The sequence below is a fragment of the Colossoma macropomum genome, unplaced genomic scaffold (assembly GCF_904425465.1).
Source record: "Colossoma macropomum unplaced genomic scaffold, Colossoma_macropomum, whole genome shotgun sequence".
Taxonomy (NCBI): Eukaryota; Metazoa; Chordata; class Actinopteri; order Characiformes; family Serrasalmidae; genus Colossoma; species Colossoma macropomum.
The window spans coordinates 16,330,181-16,347,207 of NW_023494794.1; the positions used below are offsets into that span (position 1 = coordinate 16,330,181).

The window sequence follows — 17,027 nt, forward strand, 5'->3', positions numbered from 1 at the left end:
TTTCTCTCTTTGTCTTTGTCTTCGTCTCTTTCGTTCTCTCTCTCTCTCTCACTCACACACACACAGGAGGCAGCACGAAAGGGAGGAGGAGAAGCGGGGGGGCTTGGTAATAAACAGTGGGCGGACCTTAGAGTTTGACGGCCCTAATGGGATTGGTTGTTGGAGGCCGTCGCATTTCAGCCAATAGAAAAGCAGCGGATCTGCCTATAAGAAGGGCGCTCGGAGACCGGGCTCTTTCTTTCAATTTATTTTGGACAAATTGGTGGAAGTGTAAAATGAGTGGAAGAGGCAAAACCGGCGGGAAGGCTAGGGCTAAAGCCAAGACTCGCTCCTCACGTGCCGGGCTGCAGTTCCCTGTGGGCCGTGTTCACAGACTTCTTCGTAAAGGAAACTATGCCGAGCGTGTCGGCGCCGGTGCTCCTGTCTACTTGGCCGCTGTGCTGGAGTATCTGACCGCTGAGATTCTCGAGTTGGCTGGTAACGCCGCTCGTGATAACAAGAAGACTCGTATTATTCCCTCGTCATCTGCAGCTGGCCGTTCGTAACGACGAGGAGCTCAACAAACTGCTCGGAGGAGTCACCATCGCTCAGGGTGGCGTTCTGCCCAACATTCAGGCCGTACTGTTGCCTAAAAAGACCGAGAAGGTGGCTAAGACCAAGTAAATCGTTTTTCTTTTTCCTTACGTAACCAAAGGCTCTTTTAAGAGCCACCCACTTCAGCGACAAAAGTGTTTACTTCCTGTCACTAAAAACAAAAGACAAAGCATCATATGTCCCGTGATTATATACTGAAAAACGTTTGGAAGTTCCTATTGTACAAAAAAGGTTAATAGAAACACAGAAACGTCTGTATGATGGCACGGGTTAAGGTGAAGTAACAGATAAAGAACAGAGATCAGAATAACGTTACACACCACGTGTAAGGAAGAAAAAAACAGTGCTTATTAGATCGGCTATAATGCAGAAGCCACAGCGTTGGGGCGTCTTGTAGTTTGAAAATGTTGGCGCGGCAGAAGACGCCCAGTAGTGTTTAACTGACGCATGGACGGCCATGCAATGGGAGGCGGGCACATCCAAGACGCCCAGTGGGCGGAGAGCAGCTTGAATGCTTAAAAGAGCCGTGATGGGCACGCGAGTTCATGCTTTTTCTTTAGAAAAGAAGAGCAGAGCTTGCTGCAATGGCAAGAACCAAGCAGACTGCTCACAAGTTACTCAAACATCCAAAAGGCTTTTTTAAGAGCCACCTAACTGTTTCAGTCCAACACTGTGAGTTTTCTAGCAACCCCCGAGTGCTCCTAAGTGCTGTGATGTAATATATTTATTACCAAATGTTCCTGAGCAATTTCTGAATCTGTCCTAAGTTACTACATATATGTATATGGAAAGGGAGATGTTTTATATGATCAAACAAAAATCTTCATATATTTGTGTATGTAGGTATTCACATACATATTTGTTTTTATTTGTAGTTTAAGCAAATAGGGTATAATTAAATACAGTAACAAGGCATGAGGATGTGATGTGAAAGGGAAGTCCCTTTTTTATTATGGGAAAAATGTTGGCCTCTTTTTTGCCTTCCTTCCTTTAAGTGCTCATGTGAATTTATGAGTATAAGTCATTGTGTGTGCATGTGCATATTTGTATTAACAATTAGAGCTGTTTACCTACATGCTCTTGTTATGTCTGTGCCTGTGTGTGTGTGTGTGTGTGTGTATTTATGCATTTAAAGGCCTTGCAGAGTGGAGTCAGAACTAATTAATACTAATTAAACTATATATATATATATATATATATATATATATATATATGCATGCATACAGAGAGAGAGAGAGAGAGGACCAAAAATGAAATAAAGGTTAAAGTACATGTCCTGCAGATGCTGTAGGTAGAGTAAGTTCAGCTGGTTCTTAGGCTGGTGAATTTAGAGCATCGTTTAACCTACTCAGTGCTGAAACTTTGTATTTATTTCTCTCTCCCAGTAGCAGTTCCTTGACTCTCCACACCTGATCCAGCTCATCAAGTGATTATGAACTGGATCAGGTGTGGTGGAGCAGGGAATAGTTGGAATACTGTGTAGTGTGGCATGTTGTCAAAAGCAGAATTAAGAAACCCTGAGGTAGGTCTGAGGACTAAAGCATGGATTTAGACTTGTGATAAGGTTAGACTGTAATAAAAGTAGTTCTACATCTAGACATCAGGTTAATGAAGAAGTTAAAATGAGTCAAAATAAGTTTGGAGCTAAACTTTAGGCTTTTGATGCAGCTTCAGGAAGTATGAACAGGTACGTATCAAGGCCCCAGGCTTCTGTTGTATTTAGACAAAGTAAAAGTGTGTCTATAGATAGACTGTAGGTTTGCGATGAATTAAGTAAATTGATGATTGAGTAAAACTAGGTTTAGTCATGCTAAAGTCAGAGTGAGTAGAAGTGAGTTTACAGCCAGGGCAGAGACGTATGGTTAAATGAAAGTAAGTACAAATAGGTTAGAAGCCAGGCTTTAGCTCTGTGCTGTAGAGCCAGGCATTAGGCTCATGATGTAGTTAGAGTAGCTGAAATTAGTCCTTAGGCTATTGTTAAAGTGCTGGTGAGTACAAGTAGGTTAAGAGCTAAGCCTTATGTATGAGTAAGCAAAAGTAGTTTTACATAGGTTTATCACTAAGCCTTTGTCTTAAAAATTAGTCAGAGTATGTCAATGTATTCTTTGGAGCTAGGCCTCAGGCTAAAGATGGCATTAGTGTGAGAAAGTTATTGGTCAGTCAGGTTCATGATGAAGTAAGCATTTTTATATTTACACATAGCCTCAGGCTAATGTTAAAGTTACAGTGGGTACAAGTAGGTTTAAAGCTGGGCCTTAGGTGCCTGATGAAGTTAGAGTGAGCAAATGGAGGCTAATAGCTGGGCCTCAGACTTCTACTGTGGTTATAGTGTGTAATAATAGGTGCAGGGCTAAACCTTAGGGTCATTGTGTAGTTAGAGCTAGACCATAAGCATATGATGAGGTTAGAGAAAGTAGAAGTTGAAGGACTAGGACTAGGGCTTATGATGAAGTCAGAGTAGGCAAAAATGGGCATCCATCTAGGCCCCAGGCTTATGCTGAGGTTAAAGCATTTAAAAACAGGTGAATAGCTAGGGCTTTGGTGTAGCTAGCGTTAATGAACAGGGGTGGAGAGGAAGCTATTAGGCCAACAATAAAGTTTTGATGAGAAAGTAAAAGTAGGTACAGGCCAAGGTCTTATGCTCATGAGAACATTGAAGTAAGCCAACCTTTGCTTTTTTCTAAAGTCCCAGGCCTTAATGTAGTGAAATAAGGAAGCCTGAGGTCTAGCTGTGAGGCTACTTTTGCTTACGCGTAAGCCTTATGTCTTGCTATGTACCTCCTTCCATTCAGTCTAATTAGATCATGAGACTAAGGCCTAATTATAAATCTGTTTTTATTTACTATCAGCCTACAGTGGAAGTGCTAAAGTTAAAGTTGGTGAATAATAAGTTAATAGCTGGGTCTTGGGCTTTTATGGTAGCTAAAGCGAATGAAAAGAGGAACATAGCAAGACATCATGCTTATGATGAAGCTATGATGAGAAAGTAGAAGAAGCTACAGAAGTGTTCCCTAAGCTTATGATGAAGTTAGAGTGAGCAAAACTATGTTTAGAGATGTGTTTTGAAGTTAGAGAAAGTAAAGGTGAGTTTATAGCAAGGCATCTGGCATATGATGAGGTTAGATTTGGTAGGTACATGAGGTTAGATACATAAAAGTAGGTATAGAGCTAAGCTGTATATTGCTGCTCTGGTTGCTACCTCAGTGACTGCTATGCTTATATATGCTAGGCTATCTGCTAATATGTCATAGTGTGTAACATCCTTTGTACAGCTCCACATACACTCAGTACCATGTACTGCCTGAGTCCTGTTTTTTTTTTATTTATTGTCTTTCGTATTTATTTATTGCACTGTATTGTCTGCACTGTGTTTATTGTATTTTGTCGCACTTGTTTCTGTATTGGTCTTGGAGGAATCTCTTTTTTTTTTTTCGTTTCACTGTGTACTTTGTACATAGCTGAAATGACAAAGCTTGACTTGATACTTTAAGCTTATTATATGCTTGGAATTGGTGAAAGTAGGTCTAGAGCTACTCATCAGGCTTGTAATGCAGATAGATTTAGGAGGTTAAGAGCTAAGTAAGGTTTATGATGAAGCATGTAAAATAAGGTGCAGAAAAAGCCATTAAGCTGAGGATAAAGTTACAGTAAGGAAAGGAGGATGGCAGCTATGCTTCAGGCCTATAACGTAGGTTTAATGCTAGGCCCTTGGCTCATGGTGAAGTTAGAGTGAGTAATAGTGGGTACAGGGCTGGGCTTTAGGCAGATAATATAGTTAGATAAGCAATAGGATCCTCACAGCTAGGCATCTGATGTAGTCAAACATGTAATTGGTTTAGAGCAAAGCCTTATCCTTATGAAGAAGTTAAACTAAATAGTAGTAACTAGCTCTTTAACTACTGTCACATACCCTATCTTACAGCTAGAGTAACAGTAGATATGGTGCTTGGCCTTTGGTTTATGTTGGAGTTGGTGAGTGAAAAGACATCTATAGCATGCAATTAGACTTAGGATGAAGTTGGAGAAATGAAAGTGGTTACAAAGATAATCTTTCAGCTAATGATGTAGTCTGAGTAAGCCAAAAATTAGCTTTTCAGCTGAGCTTCTGGCTCATAATGTGGAAAGAGTAAGTAATATTAGGTTTAGAAATAGGCCTTAAGTTAATAGTGATATATGTGTGTGTGTGTGTGTGTGTGTCTTAGGCTTTTGATGAAGCTAGTCTAAGCAAAAGTGACCTTTCAGCTTGGCCTCAGACTCATAATATAAATAGAATAAGAGAGTAGCTACAGAGCTAGGCCTTAGTTTTACGAAAAGGAAAGATTGTAAAAGTCAGTGTAGGGCAAAGGCCTTCAGCTTCTGACGAGGTAAGAATTAGCAATATGAGCTTTCCTGCTAGGCCTCAGGCTTATGATGTAGTTTAGAGCTAGGCCCTAGGGTTGTGGTGAAGTTAGAGCGAGTGACTATAGTGCTACAATTAATGAATGTCAAGGTGAGCTTAGGGCAGGGCTTCAGGCTTGAGATGGAGTAAGAGTGAGTGAAGTGTGATCTAAAGCGTCCCATTAGACTTATTATGCGGTTGGAGAATTAATTAAGCACAGAGCTAGGCTTTAGATCATGTTGTAATTAGAGCAGGCTAAATTAGCCTTACAGCCAGACCTCGGACTTATCATGTAGTTAAAATACATATTAGATTTAGAGCTCGGCCTTGGGTTTATGGTGAAGTTAGATAAAGTGAAAGTAGATTTCGGCTAAGACCTTTGACTTTGCTGAGGTCATAGTAAGTAAAAGCATGTCAACAGTTAAGCCTTGGGCCTATAATAGAAGGATTTGGGCAAGAGCTCAGGCTTGTGATGAAGTTAGGGTGAGTGAAGGTAGATATTTGGAATGTCATTAGGCTTGTGAATAATTTAGAATGACCAAATGTTAGTTTGGAACTGGGCCTTAGGCTCATGATGTAGCTGGAGTATTTCACAGATAGTTCTTTATCTGTTCTAGGTTTGTGATTTAATTTTCCAGTAATGTTAGATGGGGTTTAGTTACGGAGAAGTCAGGGTAAAGCTAATTAGGGTTAGAACGAGTTTGACTTGACTAGTGAGAAATAATCACAAAGTTTATTTATATAACAGCACATCAGCAGAGAGCAGGCTCTGCCCCCAGCGGCCGCCGGCTTACCCGTGTGCTTTACTCGCTCCAAGAAAGCTCGTTTTACCCCTAATCAACGGGGCCCTCGGCCAGTCGGAGCTCGCCCGCACCCTCGCCGAGACTCTCCCCGAACGCGCCGTTGAGCTCTCCGAAGGCTGGCGCCGCCGTTTGCAACCGTTTATCACAGATTATTGCGCTAAATACACCGCATCTCGTTCGGAGCGACTGGCGCGCAGCGCACTTTTAAGAGCGCCCTGCGAAACGAGGCGTCGCTGCGCGCTCAATCCCGGACTTAGGAAACACGGCAGAGTCTCTTCTATAAGATCGAGCTGTTGGGCGCTCGCCAAGCGGCGCTTTCGCTCTTATTTTGGCCGATAAATGTCATGAGAAAACACAAGTGCGAGAGCGTCACTGAGGCACGGCTGCACAGTGCCTGCCGGGTTGAGTCTACACCGTTCTCATGTGGCTTTTAAGGGGCCGGCCCGTCGCCTGAGAGGGAGGTTCCTGTGAACAGTGCAGCTCGCGCTCATTCTCGCTCCGCTCGCAGCAAAGGCAGAACGATGACAGAAGTCGCTCCAGCTCCAGCCGCCGCCGCGCCGGCCAAAGCTCCCAAGAAGAAAAGCGCCGCCCGGCCCAAGAAAGCCGGTCCTAGCGTCGGCGAGCTCATCGTCAAGGCTGTTTCTCAGTCTAAGGAGAGGAGCGGCGTGTCTCTCGCCGCCCTCAAGAAGGCTCTGGCTGCCGGCGGCTACGACGTGGACAAGAACAACTCCCGCGTCAAGATCGCCGTCAAGACTCTCGTGACGAAGGGCACTCTGGTGCAGACCAAAGGCACCGGCGCCTCCGGCTCCTTCAAACTCAACAAGAAACAAGCCGAGCCCAAGAAGAAGCCGGCAAAGAAAGCGGCGCCCAAAGCCAAGAAGGCGGCCGCCAAAAAGCCCGCCGCTGCTAAGAAGCCCAAGAAGGTAGCGGCGAAGAAGCCCGCGGCCGCTAAGAAATCGCCGAAGAAAGCCAAGAAGCCGGCGGCGGCCAAGAAAGTGGCCAAGTCTCCTAAGAAAGCTAAGAAGCCCGCGGCCCCGAAGAAGGCGGCCAAGAGCCCGAAGAAAGCGAAGGCGGTCAAACCCAAAGCAGCCAAGCCCAAGGCGGCGAAAAAGGCCGCCCCCAAAAAGAAGTAAACGCGCCGTTTTACCTTCCTGTCGTGTTTTCTCCACTCAAAAACGGCTCTTTTAAGAGCCACCCACATTTTCCTCTCAAAGAGCTCAGTTTTCATTCTTCCTGCACAAAGTCTTAATTACTGAATAATCATATAAGAAAATACCAGATTCGACATAATAATTAAGCTGCAATTTGTAGTTACATGGATGAGAATGGGAGGGGGAATTGGGAAAGGAATATAGCGGGAAAACAAGGACGCGTATACGTTTCTTTGTTTCTCTCTCACACACACACACAGACACGCGGCAGCACGAAGGGGTGTGGGAGAAGCGGGGTACGTGGACAAGAACGGTGGGCGGGACCTAGAGTTTGACGGCGCTAATACGATTGGTTGTTGCATATCAGCCAATAGAAACGCAGCCGCTTTAGCTATAAGAAAGGCGTTCGGCAACCGGCACTCATTATTTCAGCTTAGTTCGGCAAAGTTGATAGAAGCGCAAAATGAGTGGAAGAGGTAAAACCGGTGGTAAAGCTAGGGCCAAAGCCAAGACTCGCTCCTCCCGCGCTGGGCTGCAGTTCCCTGTGGGCCGTGTGCACAGACTTCTGCGCAAAGGAAACTATGCCGAGCGTGTTGGCGCCGGCGCTCCCGTCTACTTGGCTGCCGTGCTCGAGTATCTGACTGCTGAGATTCTCGAGTTGGCTGGTAACGCTGCTCGCGACAACAAGAAGACCCGTATCATTCCTCGTCATCTGCAGCTGGCTGTTCGTAACGACGAGGAGCTCAACAAACTGCTCGGAGGAGTCACCATCGCTCAGGGTGGCGTACTGCCCAACATTCAGGCCGTACTGTTGCCTAAAAAGACCGAGAAGGTGGCTAAGACCAAGTAAATTGTTTTTCTTTTTTTACGTAACCAAAGGCTCTTTTAAGAGCCACCCACTTCTGCGACAAACGTGCTGTTTTTTCCCTTGTCACCGCCCCCCCCCAAATCAGTTTATGATTACTGTTTACGTGAGCGTGAAATAAAAGACACAGCACCCCCACGTCCCCCGACTGCATACTGAATAATGTTTAGAAGCTCTCTATCCACTCATTCCTGAAGCAAACTGAAACTCAGACGTCCATATAATGACGCCAGTTCAGGAGTAACGCGTGTAATAATTACGTGTAAGATATAGAAAAATAATTTCGAATTTCCAGTTAATCTTGAAAAGCTCTGCATGCTAACAAAAACAAGGCTGTGATGCAGAAGCCCGCCACGCCGTTGGAGCAAAGTCTCGTTTTTTTTTGTCAAAAATTTGGCGCGAAAGAAGACGCCCAATAACGCTTAGCCTGTGTTTGGACGGCTGTCCAATGGGAGGCGGGCACATTCAAGACGCCCAATGAGAGGCGAACAGCTCCAGTGCTTAAAAGAGCCGTCATGCGCGCATGAGTTTATTCTTTTTCTTTTCCCGAGAATTAGTGAGTTCGAAGACATGGCAAGAACCAAGCAGACCGCCCGTAAATCCACCGGGGGTAAAGCTCCGAGGAAGCAGCTGGCTACCAAGGCAGCGCGTAAGAGCGCTCCGGCTACCGGCGGCGTCAAGAAACCTCACCGTTACAGGCCCGGTACCGTGGCTCTCAGGGAGATCCGCCGTTACCAGAAATCCACAGAGCTGCTCATCCGCAAGCTGCCCTTCCAGCGCTTGGTGCGGGAGATCGCTCAGGACTTCAAGACCGATCTCCGCTTCCAGAGCTCTGCCGTCATGGCTCTGCAGGAGGCTAGCGAGGCGTATTTGGTGGGTCTGTTCGAGGACACTAATCTGTGCGCCATCCACGCCAAGAGAGTCACCATCATGCCTAAGGACATCCAGCTGGCCCGCCGTATCCGCGGAGAGCGCGCTTAAATTAAACGGAGCGCTCACAAGTTCCCAAAAAAACACCCCAAAGGCTCTTTTAAGAGCCACATAAGCGTTTCAGTCCAAAAGAGTAAGTTTTCTAGCGAACTGCTAGCTCTCGTAAGTGCTGTGATGTAATATATCTAATACATGTTAATTTCTCAATTTCTGAGCATGCCTGTGGTTGTTCTGTTGTGTGGATAATGTCACACTTTAAGAATGATAATGTAATGGTGTTTTATATGTGTCTATGTATGAAATTTTATATATATATATGGAAAGAGCAAGATGTATTTGAACAAAAAATCTTTGTGTATCACATTTTTATATGCAGTTTAAGCAAATATGGTCTAATTAAATGCATTAAAAGTGCATGAGGATGTGAAAGGGAAGACTGTTTTTTTAAAGTGCACATTTGAATTTAGGAAAACAAGTCATTGTGTGCATATGCATATTTGTATTAACAATTCTAGCTTTTTACCTACAAATACTTTTCATGCTTTGTGTGTGTGTGTGTTTCTGTATTTGAAGGCCTTCCAGAGTGGAGTCAGAAGAGACTCAAAAATAAACAAATAAAGGTTAAAGTACATGTCCTGCAGAGGTAGGCTGAGTGTGTTCAGGCAGTTCGTAGGCTGGTAAATTTAGAGCATTGTTTAACTCTACTCAGTGCTGAAACGTTTTATTTATTTTTCTCTCCCAGTAGCAATTCTTTGACTCAGCACACCTGATCCAGCTCATCAAGTGATTATGAACTGGATCAGGTGTGGTGGGGCAGGGAATATTTGGAACATGGTGTTGGGTGGCGTGGCGTCAAAAGCAAAATTGAGAACCCCTGAGGACTAAGGCATGGCTTTAGATTTGTGATAAGGTGAGACTGTGATAAAAGTAGTTCTATATCTAGGCATCAGGTCAACAAAGAAGTTAGAATGAGTCAAAATAAGTTTGGAGCTAGGCTTTAGGCTTTTGATGAAGCTTCAGGAAGTATGAGCAAGTACCTATCAAGGCCTCAGGCTTGAGTTAGAGTCATGTTAAAGTTCGAGTGAGTATAAATAAGTTTACAGCTAGGCCAGAGACATATGATGAAATGAGAGTAAGGAAAATTATTTTAGAAGCGAGGCCTTAGCTCTGTGTTGTAGAGCCAGTCGTTTGGCTCATGATGTAGTCAGAGTAAGTGAAATTAATCCTTAGGCTAATGATAAAGTGCCAGTGAGTACAGGTAGGTTAAGAAGTAAGCCTTATGTTAGAGTAAGCAAAAGTAGTTTTACACATTTATCACTAAGCCTTTGTTTTCAAAAGTAGTCAGATTGAGTTAAGGTAGCTGTGGAGCTAGGCCTCAGACTAATGATGGCGTATGTGTGAGAAAGTTATTGGTTGGTCAGGCTAATGATGAATTAAGAGCATATTTATATTTACACATAGGCCTCAGGCTAATGGTAAAATCATAGTGGGTACAAGTAGGTTTAAAGCTAGGCCTTAGGTGCCTGATGAAGTTAGAGTGAGCAAAAGGAGGCTTATAGCTGAGCCTCAGACTTCTACTGTGGTTATAGTGTGTAATAATAGGTGCAGGGCTAAACCTTAGGTTTATGTGTAGTTAAAGCTAGACCTTAGGGACATGACTAGGTTAGAGAAAGTAGAAATGAGATTAAGCAAGCAGCAAAGTTTATTTATAAAGCGCTATACAACAGGTGTTGTCACAAAGCAGCTTTACAGAAAGAAAAAACAACAGCATTACAGAAAGAAAATCCGGGTCCGAGCCCTCATGAGCGTCGATAGTGGCAACAGTGGCAAGGAAAAGCTCCCAAGAGAAGGAGGAAGAAACCTTGAGAGGAACCAAGACTCAGAAGGGGAACCCATCCTCCTCTGGTCGACACCGGATAGCAAACATTTTTAGTAGAGGCATTATAGTACAAAGCGGGAAAAACAGATGGAGCAATGGTTAATTTGATTAGTTTATGATTATGGAACGGCAGCAGCAGCATCTGAGGGTGAGGATTGCACAGCGTTGTACAGCATGAAGCTCAATGGTGGTCAAGCCGGTCCAAAAGGCTGGTGAGCAGTGGTACCAGATCAAGGCAGAAGAGGCAACAGCATCAGACGCACAGGATGGGCAGCTGTTCAACTCGGCAAAGAAAGGAAAAACACAGAGAGTCAGTTCTGTAATGAGTGACTGATCACAGATTACAGTATTACGGAGCAGCAGAGACTCTGGCAGGTCTAGATCTGACAACGAAAACTAATTGCCAAAGGCTTGACTATACAAGTAAGTTAGCCTAGACTTAAAGACTGAGGCTGTGTCTGAGTCCTGAACATTAACAGGAAGATTGTTCCAAAGCTGGGGGGGCTTTGTATGAGAAGGCTCTCCCTCCTGATGTAACGTTATTAATTCCAGGTACTAATAGTGAGCAGCACCTTGTGATCTAAGTAGGCGTGATGGTTCATAGTAGGAGAGAAGTTCGCTCAGGTACTGAGGGGCGAGTCCGTTTACAGCTTTATAGGTCAGTAAGAGAATTTTATAATCAATGTAAAAATTTAATTGGTAACCAGTGTAGGGTTGATGAAACTGGGCTGATATGGTCAAACTTTCTGGTTCTAGTAAGAACTCTGGCTGCAGCGTCCTGGAATAGCTGAAGCTTGTTAAGGCTTTTGCTGGGACATCCAGCCAGCAGGGCATTACAGTAGTCTAGCCTTGAAGTAATAAATATGTGAACCAGCTTTTCTGCATCCTGTAGAGACAATGCATTTCTTAATTTAGCAATATTGTGGAGATGCAGGAAGCCTGTTCTAGTAATATTAGTTATGTGCATTGAAGGACCGATCAGGGTCTATCACGACACCAAGATTTTTGATAGATGAGCTTGATGCAACTGAGAAATTGTTAAGTTTAAGTGTAAAATTAGAGAGTTTGTTTCTAGCTGCTATAGGTCCAAGAAGCAGGACCTCTGTTTAATCTGCGTTAAGTACCAGAGAGTTACTCGACATCCAGTCTTTTATGTCTTTTATACAGTCCTCAATCTTGCTAAGTTTATTTTTATCATCCCGTTCGCTTGATATGTTTTGCTACCGCTTTTTCCAGGATCTTAGATATAAAGGGGAGATTCGAGGAGGTCTATAATTTGACAGGTTGCAGACATCAAGGTTAGCTTTCTTAATCAGCGGCCTTATTACTGCTAGTTTGAGTTTTTGGGATGTATCCAAGGCTAAGAGAGGAGTTTATTATTGAGAGAATAGGTTTGGTTATTTCTGGCAAAATTTCCTTTTGTGGAAGAAACGATTTTAACTAGTTCATTTTTTTGACGTAAGGTAAACAATTCAAAACTCTCTGCACTGATTATAGTATTATCAGGATCTAGACTGGCATTATAAAGCAGCAGGTTTGTAGAGTTTAATTGTGTATTCTGAATTTTCTGCCGAATTTCTTCAATTGTATCACTAAAGAAATTCATAAAATCATTGCTGCTATCGGCTAATGGAATCTGGGGTTACTGTTTTGTTCTCCGTTATTTTAGAAATTGTGCTAAATAGTAATCTAGGATTATTTTTATTGCTTTCTATGAGAAAGGAGAGAGAGCCTTACTGCAGCACGCTCAGCCTAGGACAGGCTTATGATACTTTTGCTTACTCAAACTTCATTGTAAGCCTAATGTCTTGCTATGTACCTCGTTCCATTCAGTCTAAGTACATCATGAGTTTAAGGCCTAATTCTAACACTTCCACTGTAGGCTTATAGTAAATACAAATAGATTTAAAGTTGAAGTTAGTGAATAATAAGTTAATAGCTAGGCCTTTGGCTTCTGCAGCAGCTAAAGTGAATAAAAAGAGGAACATGGCAAGGCATCATGCTTATGATGAAGGTATGACGTAGAAGTAGCTACAGAGCTATGCCCTAAGCTTATGATGAAGTAAGAGTGAGCAAAGCTATGTTTATAGACATATTTTGAAGTTAGAGAAAGTAAAGGTGAGTTTACAGTGAGGCCTCTAGCATGTGAGGTCAGAGTTGGCAGTAGTGTGTGTGCAGAGCTAGGCTTTAAGCTTATGATGTAGTTAGATCAAGTGTTAGAGTGAGGCCATAGACATGTGATGAATGGACAAGTTAAAGGAGGTACATGAGGATATATATATATGCTCATGATATGCTTGGAATAGCAAAAGTAGGCCTAGAGCTACGCATCAGGCCTGTAATGCAGACAGATAAGTGACAGTAGGTTAAGAGCTAGGTAAGGTTTACGAAGAAGTGTGTAAATTTAGGTACAGAAAAAGCTTAAAAGATTAAGCTGAGGATAAAGTTACAGTAAGCAAAAGGAGGCTGGCTGCTGTGCCTCAGGCTTATAATGTGGTCAAATAAGCAGTAGGTATAGAGTAAGGCCTTTAGCTCATGCTGAAGCTAGAGTTAGTGAAAGCAAGTTACTGGCTAGGCCGTAGTCTTGTAGTGTAGTGAATGTTAGTAGATAGGCCTTAGACTCCTGATGTGGTTAACATGCATGAACTGAGTTGTGATTATAAAGTAGAAGTAGGTACAGAAAAAGCATGCTTACAGCTATGCCTCAGGCTTATACTGTAGACAGAGTAAGTAGTGGTAGATACAGAGTTAGGCCTTAGGCTTCTGAAGAATTTAGTGTAAGCAAAATGAGCTTTTCAGCTAGGCCTCAGATTTATATTGTAGTCAGAATAAGTGATGATGGGTTTAGAGCTAGGCCTGTGACTTATGGTTGAGTTGGAGTGAGTAATAGTGGGTACAGGGTTGGGCTTTGGGCATAAGATGTATTTAGATAAGCATCAAGAGCCTAAGATAGGTTATAGAGCTAGGCCTTAGTTATGTTTGAGTTAGTGAATGAAATGACATTTATAGCATGAGAAGTTGGAGAAATGAAAGTAATTACAGAGCTAGGCTTTCAGCTGATGTAGTCTGAGTAAGCCAAAATTTAACCTTTCAGCTGAGCCTCTGGCTCATAATGTAGATAGAGTAAGCAATGTTAGGTTTAGAGATTCGCCTTAAGTTGTATGGTGAAATTAGAGAATCTTAAGGTAGGTTTAGGACAAGGTCTTAGGCTTATGATGTCAGATTGTACTGTATGTAAGAGAAGATTTAGAGCTAGACCCTGGGCTTATGATAAAGTTAGATAAAGCAGTAGTAGGTATGGGACTTGGCTTCAAGCTTTGGAAGTGTTTACATTGAGTATATGTAGGCTTATATCTAGGCCCCAGGCTTATGAGGTCAAAGTAAGTGAAAGTAGGTTAATAAGTAAGTTTCTAGTTAGGTATGAGGCTCCTGATGTAGAGAGCATGAATAAAAAAGTTTTTCTTTGTTTTGTTTTTTTTAAGCTTATGAAGTTAAGAGTAAGCAAAAAGAGGCATCAAGCTAGGCCTTGCATTTATTGTAGTAAAATAAATAACAATGGATTCAGTGCAAGGCCTTAGGTTCACAAGGAAGTAAGAATAAAGCACAAACCTAAGACCCAGCTCTATAGGTCCTGTTTCTTACTCTATGTATATTTTAAGTCTTAGGCCACTTTTGCTGAGACTAGCTTCATCAAAAGCCTTTCAGCTTGGCCTCAGATTCATAATATAAATAGAATAAGAGAGTAGTTATATAGCTAGGCCTTAGTTTTATGAAGAAAAATAAAGGTTATTAAAGTCAGTATGGGGAAAGGCTTCCATGTTTCTCATGAGTTTAGAGCTGGGCCCTAGGGTTGTGGTAAAGTTAGAGCAAGTAACAGTAACTATAGTGCTACAATTAATGAATGTCAAAGTGAGCCAAGGGCAGGGCTTCAGGCTTGAGATGGAGTAAGAGTGAGTGAAGTGTGATCTAAAGCGTCCCATTAGACTTATGGTGAAGTTGGAGAATTAATCAAGCACAGAGCTAGGGTTTAGCTCATGTTGTAATTAGAGCAGGCCATATTAGCCTTACAGCCAGACCTGGGGCTTATCATGTAGTTAAAGTATGTAATATTAGATTTAGAGCTCGGCCTTGGGTTTATGGTGAAGTTAGATAAAGTGAAAGTAGATTTCGGACCTTTGACTTTGCTGAGGTCATAGTAAGCAAAAGAATGTCTACAGTTAAGCCTTGGACCTATAATAGATGGATTTTGGCAAGACCTCAGGCTTATGAATGTCATTAGGCTTGTGAATAATTTAGAATGACTAAAAGTTGGTTTGGAACTGGGCCTTAGGCTCATGATGTAGCTGGAGTATTTCACAGCTAGTTCCCTCTAGGTTTGTGATGAAATAATTTTCTAGTAGGGTTAGAAGGGGTTTAGTTACGCAGAAGTTCGGGTAAAGCTAATTAGGGTTAGAACGAGCTTGTGATTATTTCTAACTAGTCAAGTCAAAGTTTATTTATATAACAGCACATCAGCAGAGATCAGGCTCTGCCCCCAGCGGCCGCCGGCTTACGCGTGTGCTTTACTCGCTCCAAGAAAGCTCGTTTAACCCCTAATCAACGGGGCGCTCGGCCAGTCGGAGTTCGCTCACGCCCTCGCCGAGACTCTCCCCGAACGCGCCGTGGAGCTCTCCGAAGGCTCGCGCCGCCGTTTGCCACCGTTTATCACAGATTATTGCGCTAAATACACCGTATCTCGTTCGGAGCGGGTGGCGCGCGGCGCACTTTTAAGAGCGCCCTGCGAAACGAGGCGTCGCTGCGCGCTCAATCCCGGACTTAGGAAACACGGCAGAGTCCCTTCTATAAAATCGAGCCGTTGGACGCTCTCCAGGTACCGCTTTCGCTCTTATTTTGGCCGATAAACGCCACGAGAAACACAAGTGCGAGAGCGTCACTGAGGCACGGCTGCACAGCGCCCGCCGGGTTGAGTCTACACCGTTCTCATGTGGCTTTTAAGGGGCCGGCCCGTCGCCGGAGAGGGAGGTTCCTCTGAACAGTGCAGCTCCGCTCGCAGCAAAAGTAGAACGATGGCAGAAGTCGCTCCCGCTCCAGCCGCCGCCGCGCCGGCCAAAGCTCCCAAGAAGAAAAGCGCCGCCCGGCCCAAGAAAGCCGGCCCGAGTGTCGGCGAACTCATCGTCAAGGCTGTTTCTCAGTCTAAGGAGAGGAGCGGCGTGTCTCTCGCCGCCCTCAAGAAGGCTCTGGCTGCCGGCGGCTACGACGTGGACAGGAACAACTCCCGCGTCAAGATCGCCGTTAAGAGTCTCGTGACGAAGGGCACTCTGGTGCAGACCAAAGGCACCGGCGCCTCCGGCTCCTTCAAACTCAACAAGAAACAAGCCGAGCCCAAGAAGAAGCCGGCAAAGAAAGCGGCGCCCAAAGCCAAGAAGGCGGCCGCCAAAAAGCCCGCCGCTGCTAAGAAGCCCAAGAAGGTAGCGGCGAAGAAGCCCGTGGCCGCTAAAAAATCGCCGAAGAAAGCCAAAAAACCGGCGGCCGCTAAGAAAGTCGCCAAGTCTCCCAAGAAAGCCAAAAAGCCGGCAGCCCCGAAGAAGGCGGCCAAGAGCCCGAAGAAAGCGAAGGCGGTCAAACCCAAAACAGCCAAGCCCAAAGCGGCGAAAAAGGCCGCCCCCAAAAAGAAGTAAACGGACCGTTTTACTTTCGTGTTCTGTTTTCTCCACTCAAAAACGGCTCTTTTAAGAGCCACACCCACATTTTCCTCTCAAAGAGCTCAATGTTCTTTCGTGCTGTACATCGAAAATCTTTAGTCGGCCCTTACTGTACTTTAGGAACAGGAGCGGGAATGGGGTAGTTGTATTTTAGATGGATTTGTTGTGTTTGTGTGTACAATGGTATTCATGTGACTCTGTATTGTTCTTTTGATATGTATGTAATTGAAATATTTAATCAAGTTTATTTAAAAAGGAAAACAGCGAGAATCTGTCACATTACTCAATGTAATTAAACTGTAATATTGTGAATTCAATATTTGGATTTGGAATGTTTTTTGTGCTATTTTTAAAGATGTTTTAGTACTAAAATAAATTTTCTTCAGTAAAGTTTGCTATGAAAGGTGAAAAGAGCGAGAAAACGGGCGTATATACGTTGCTTTCATTCATTCTTTGTTTTCATCTCTCTGTCACACACGCACGAGGGGGCGTGAGAGAAGCGGACTTGGGACCGTACAGCTTAACGGCGCTAATATGATTGGTTCCTTGAGGTCCTCCCATTTGAGCCAATAGAAACGCAGTCGTTTTGCCTATACGAAGGGCGTTCTGAGATCGGGTTTATTTATTTCAGCTTAGGTTGACGAACTCGTCTTAGGTGCGCTCACCGTTCATTTCAGTTGAGTTCATCAACCAAAGCTGAAATGAAGTCTTTCAGTTCCTGAACC

General features: G+C 43.7%; 4 protein-coding genes and 1 pseudogene across 4 annotated transcripts; all 5 read left to right on the forward strand.

Annotated features, from left to right (window-relative positions):
• Window positions 1-17: 17 nt before the first annotated feature.
• Window positions 18-676, forward strand: LOC118814665 (annotated as a pseudogene).
• Window positions 677-6,265: 5,589 nt separating this feature from the next.
• LOC118814664 (histone H1-like) lies at window positions 6,266-6,982 on the forward strand. Its single transcript, XM_036580371.1, has one exon. It carries the CDS (start codon window positions 6,297-6,299, stop codon window positions 6,906-6,908), a length of 612 nt encoding a protein of 203 aa, XP_036436264.1. The 5' UTR covers window positions 6,266-6,296; the 3' UTR covers window positions 6,909-6,982.
• Window positions 6,983-7,088: 106 nt separating this feature from the next.
• Window positions 7,089-8,207, forward strand: LOC118814667 (histone H2A-like). The gene has a single exon (XM_036580374.1). The coding sequence runs from the start codon at window positions 7,390-7,392 to the stop codon at window positions 7,774-7,776; it is 387 nt and encodes a 128-aa protein (XP_036436267.1). The 5' UTR covers window positions 7,089-7,389; the 3' UTR covers window positions 7,777-8,207.
• A 150-nt stretch (window positions 8,208-8,357) lies between these two features.
• LOC118814666 (histone H3) lies at window positions 8,358-9,327 on the forward strand. The gene has a single exon (XM_036580373.1). The coding sequence runs from the start codon at window positions 8,362-8,364 to the stop codon at window positions 8,770-8,772; it is 411 nt and encodes a 136-aa protein (XP_036436266.1). The 5' UTR covers window positions 8,358-8,361; the 3' UTR covers window positions 8,773-9,327.
• A 6,253-nt stretch (window positions 9,328-15,580) lies between these two features.
• On the forward strand, window positions 15,581-16,619 carry LOC118814663 (histone H1-like). Its single transcript, XM_036580370.1, has one exon. The coding sequence runs from the start codon at window positions 15,583-15,585 to the stop codon at window positions 16,276-16,278; it is 696 nt and encodes a 231-aa protein (XP_036436263.1). The 5' UTR covers window positions 15,581-15,582; the 3' UTR covers window positions 16,279-16,619.
• The last annotated feature ends 408 nt before the right edge of the window (window positions 16,620-17,027 follow it).

Bases quoted from the DNA above. Each gene is read 5' to 3' on its own strand.
- LOC118814664 (XM_036580371.1), top strand. From the start codon at position 6,297: ATGACAGAAGTCGCTCCAGCTCCAGCCGCCGCCGCGCCGGCCAAAGCT.
- LOC118814667 (XM_036580374.1), top strand. From the start codon at position 7,390: ATGAGTGGAAGAGGTAAAACCGGTGGTAAAGCTAGGGCCAAAGCCAAG.
- LOC118814666 (XM_036580373.1), top strand. From the start codon at position 8,362: ATGGCAAGAACCAAGCAGACCGCCCGTAAATCCACCGGGGGTAAAGCT.
- LOC118814663 (XM_036580370.1), top strand. From the start codon at position 15,583: ATGTGGCTTTTAAGGGGCCGGCCCGTCGCCGGAGAGGGAGGTTCCTCT.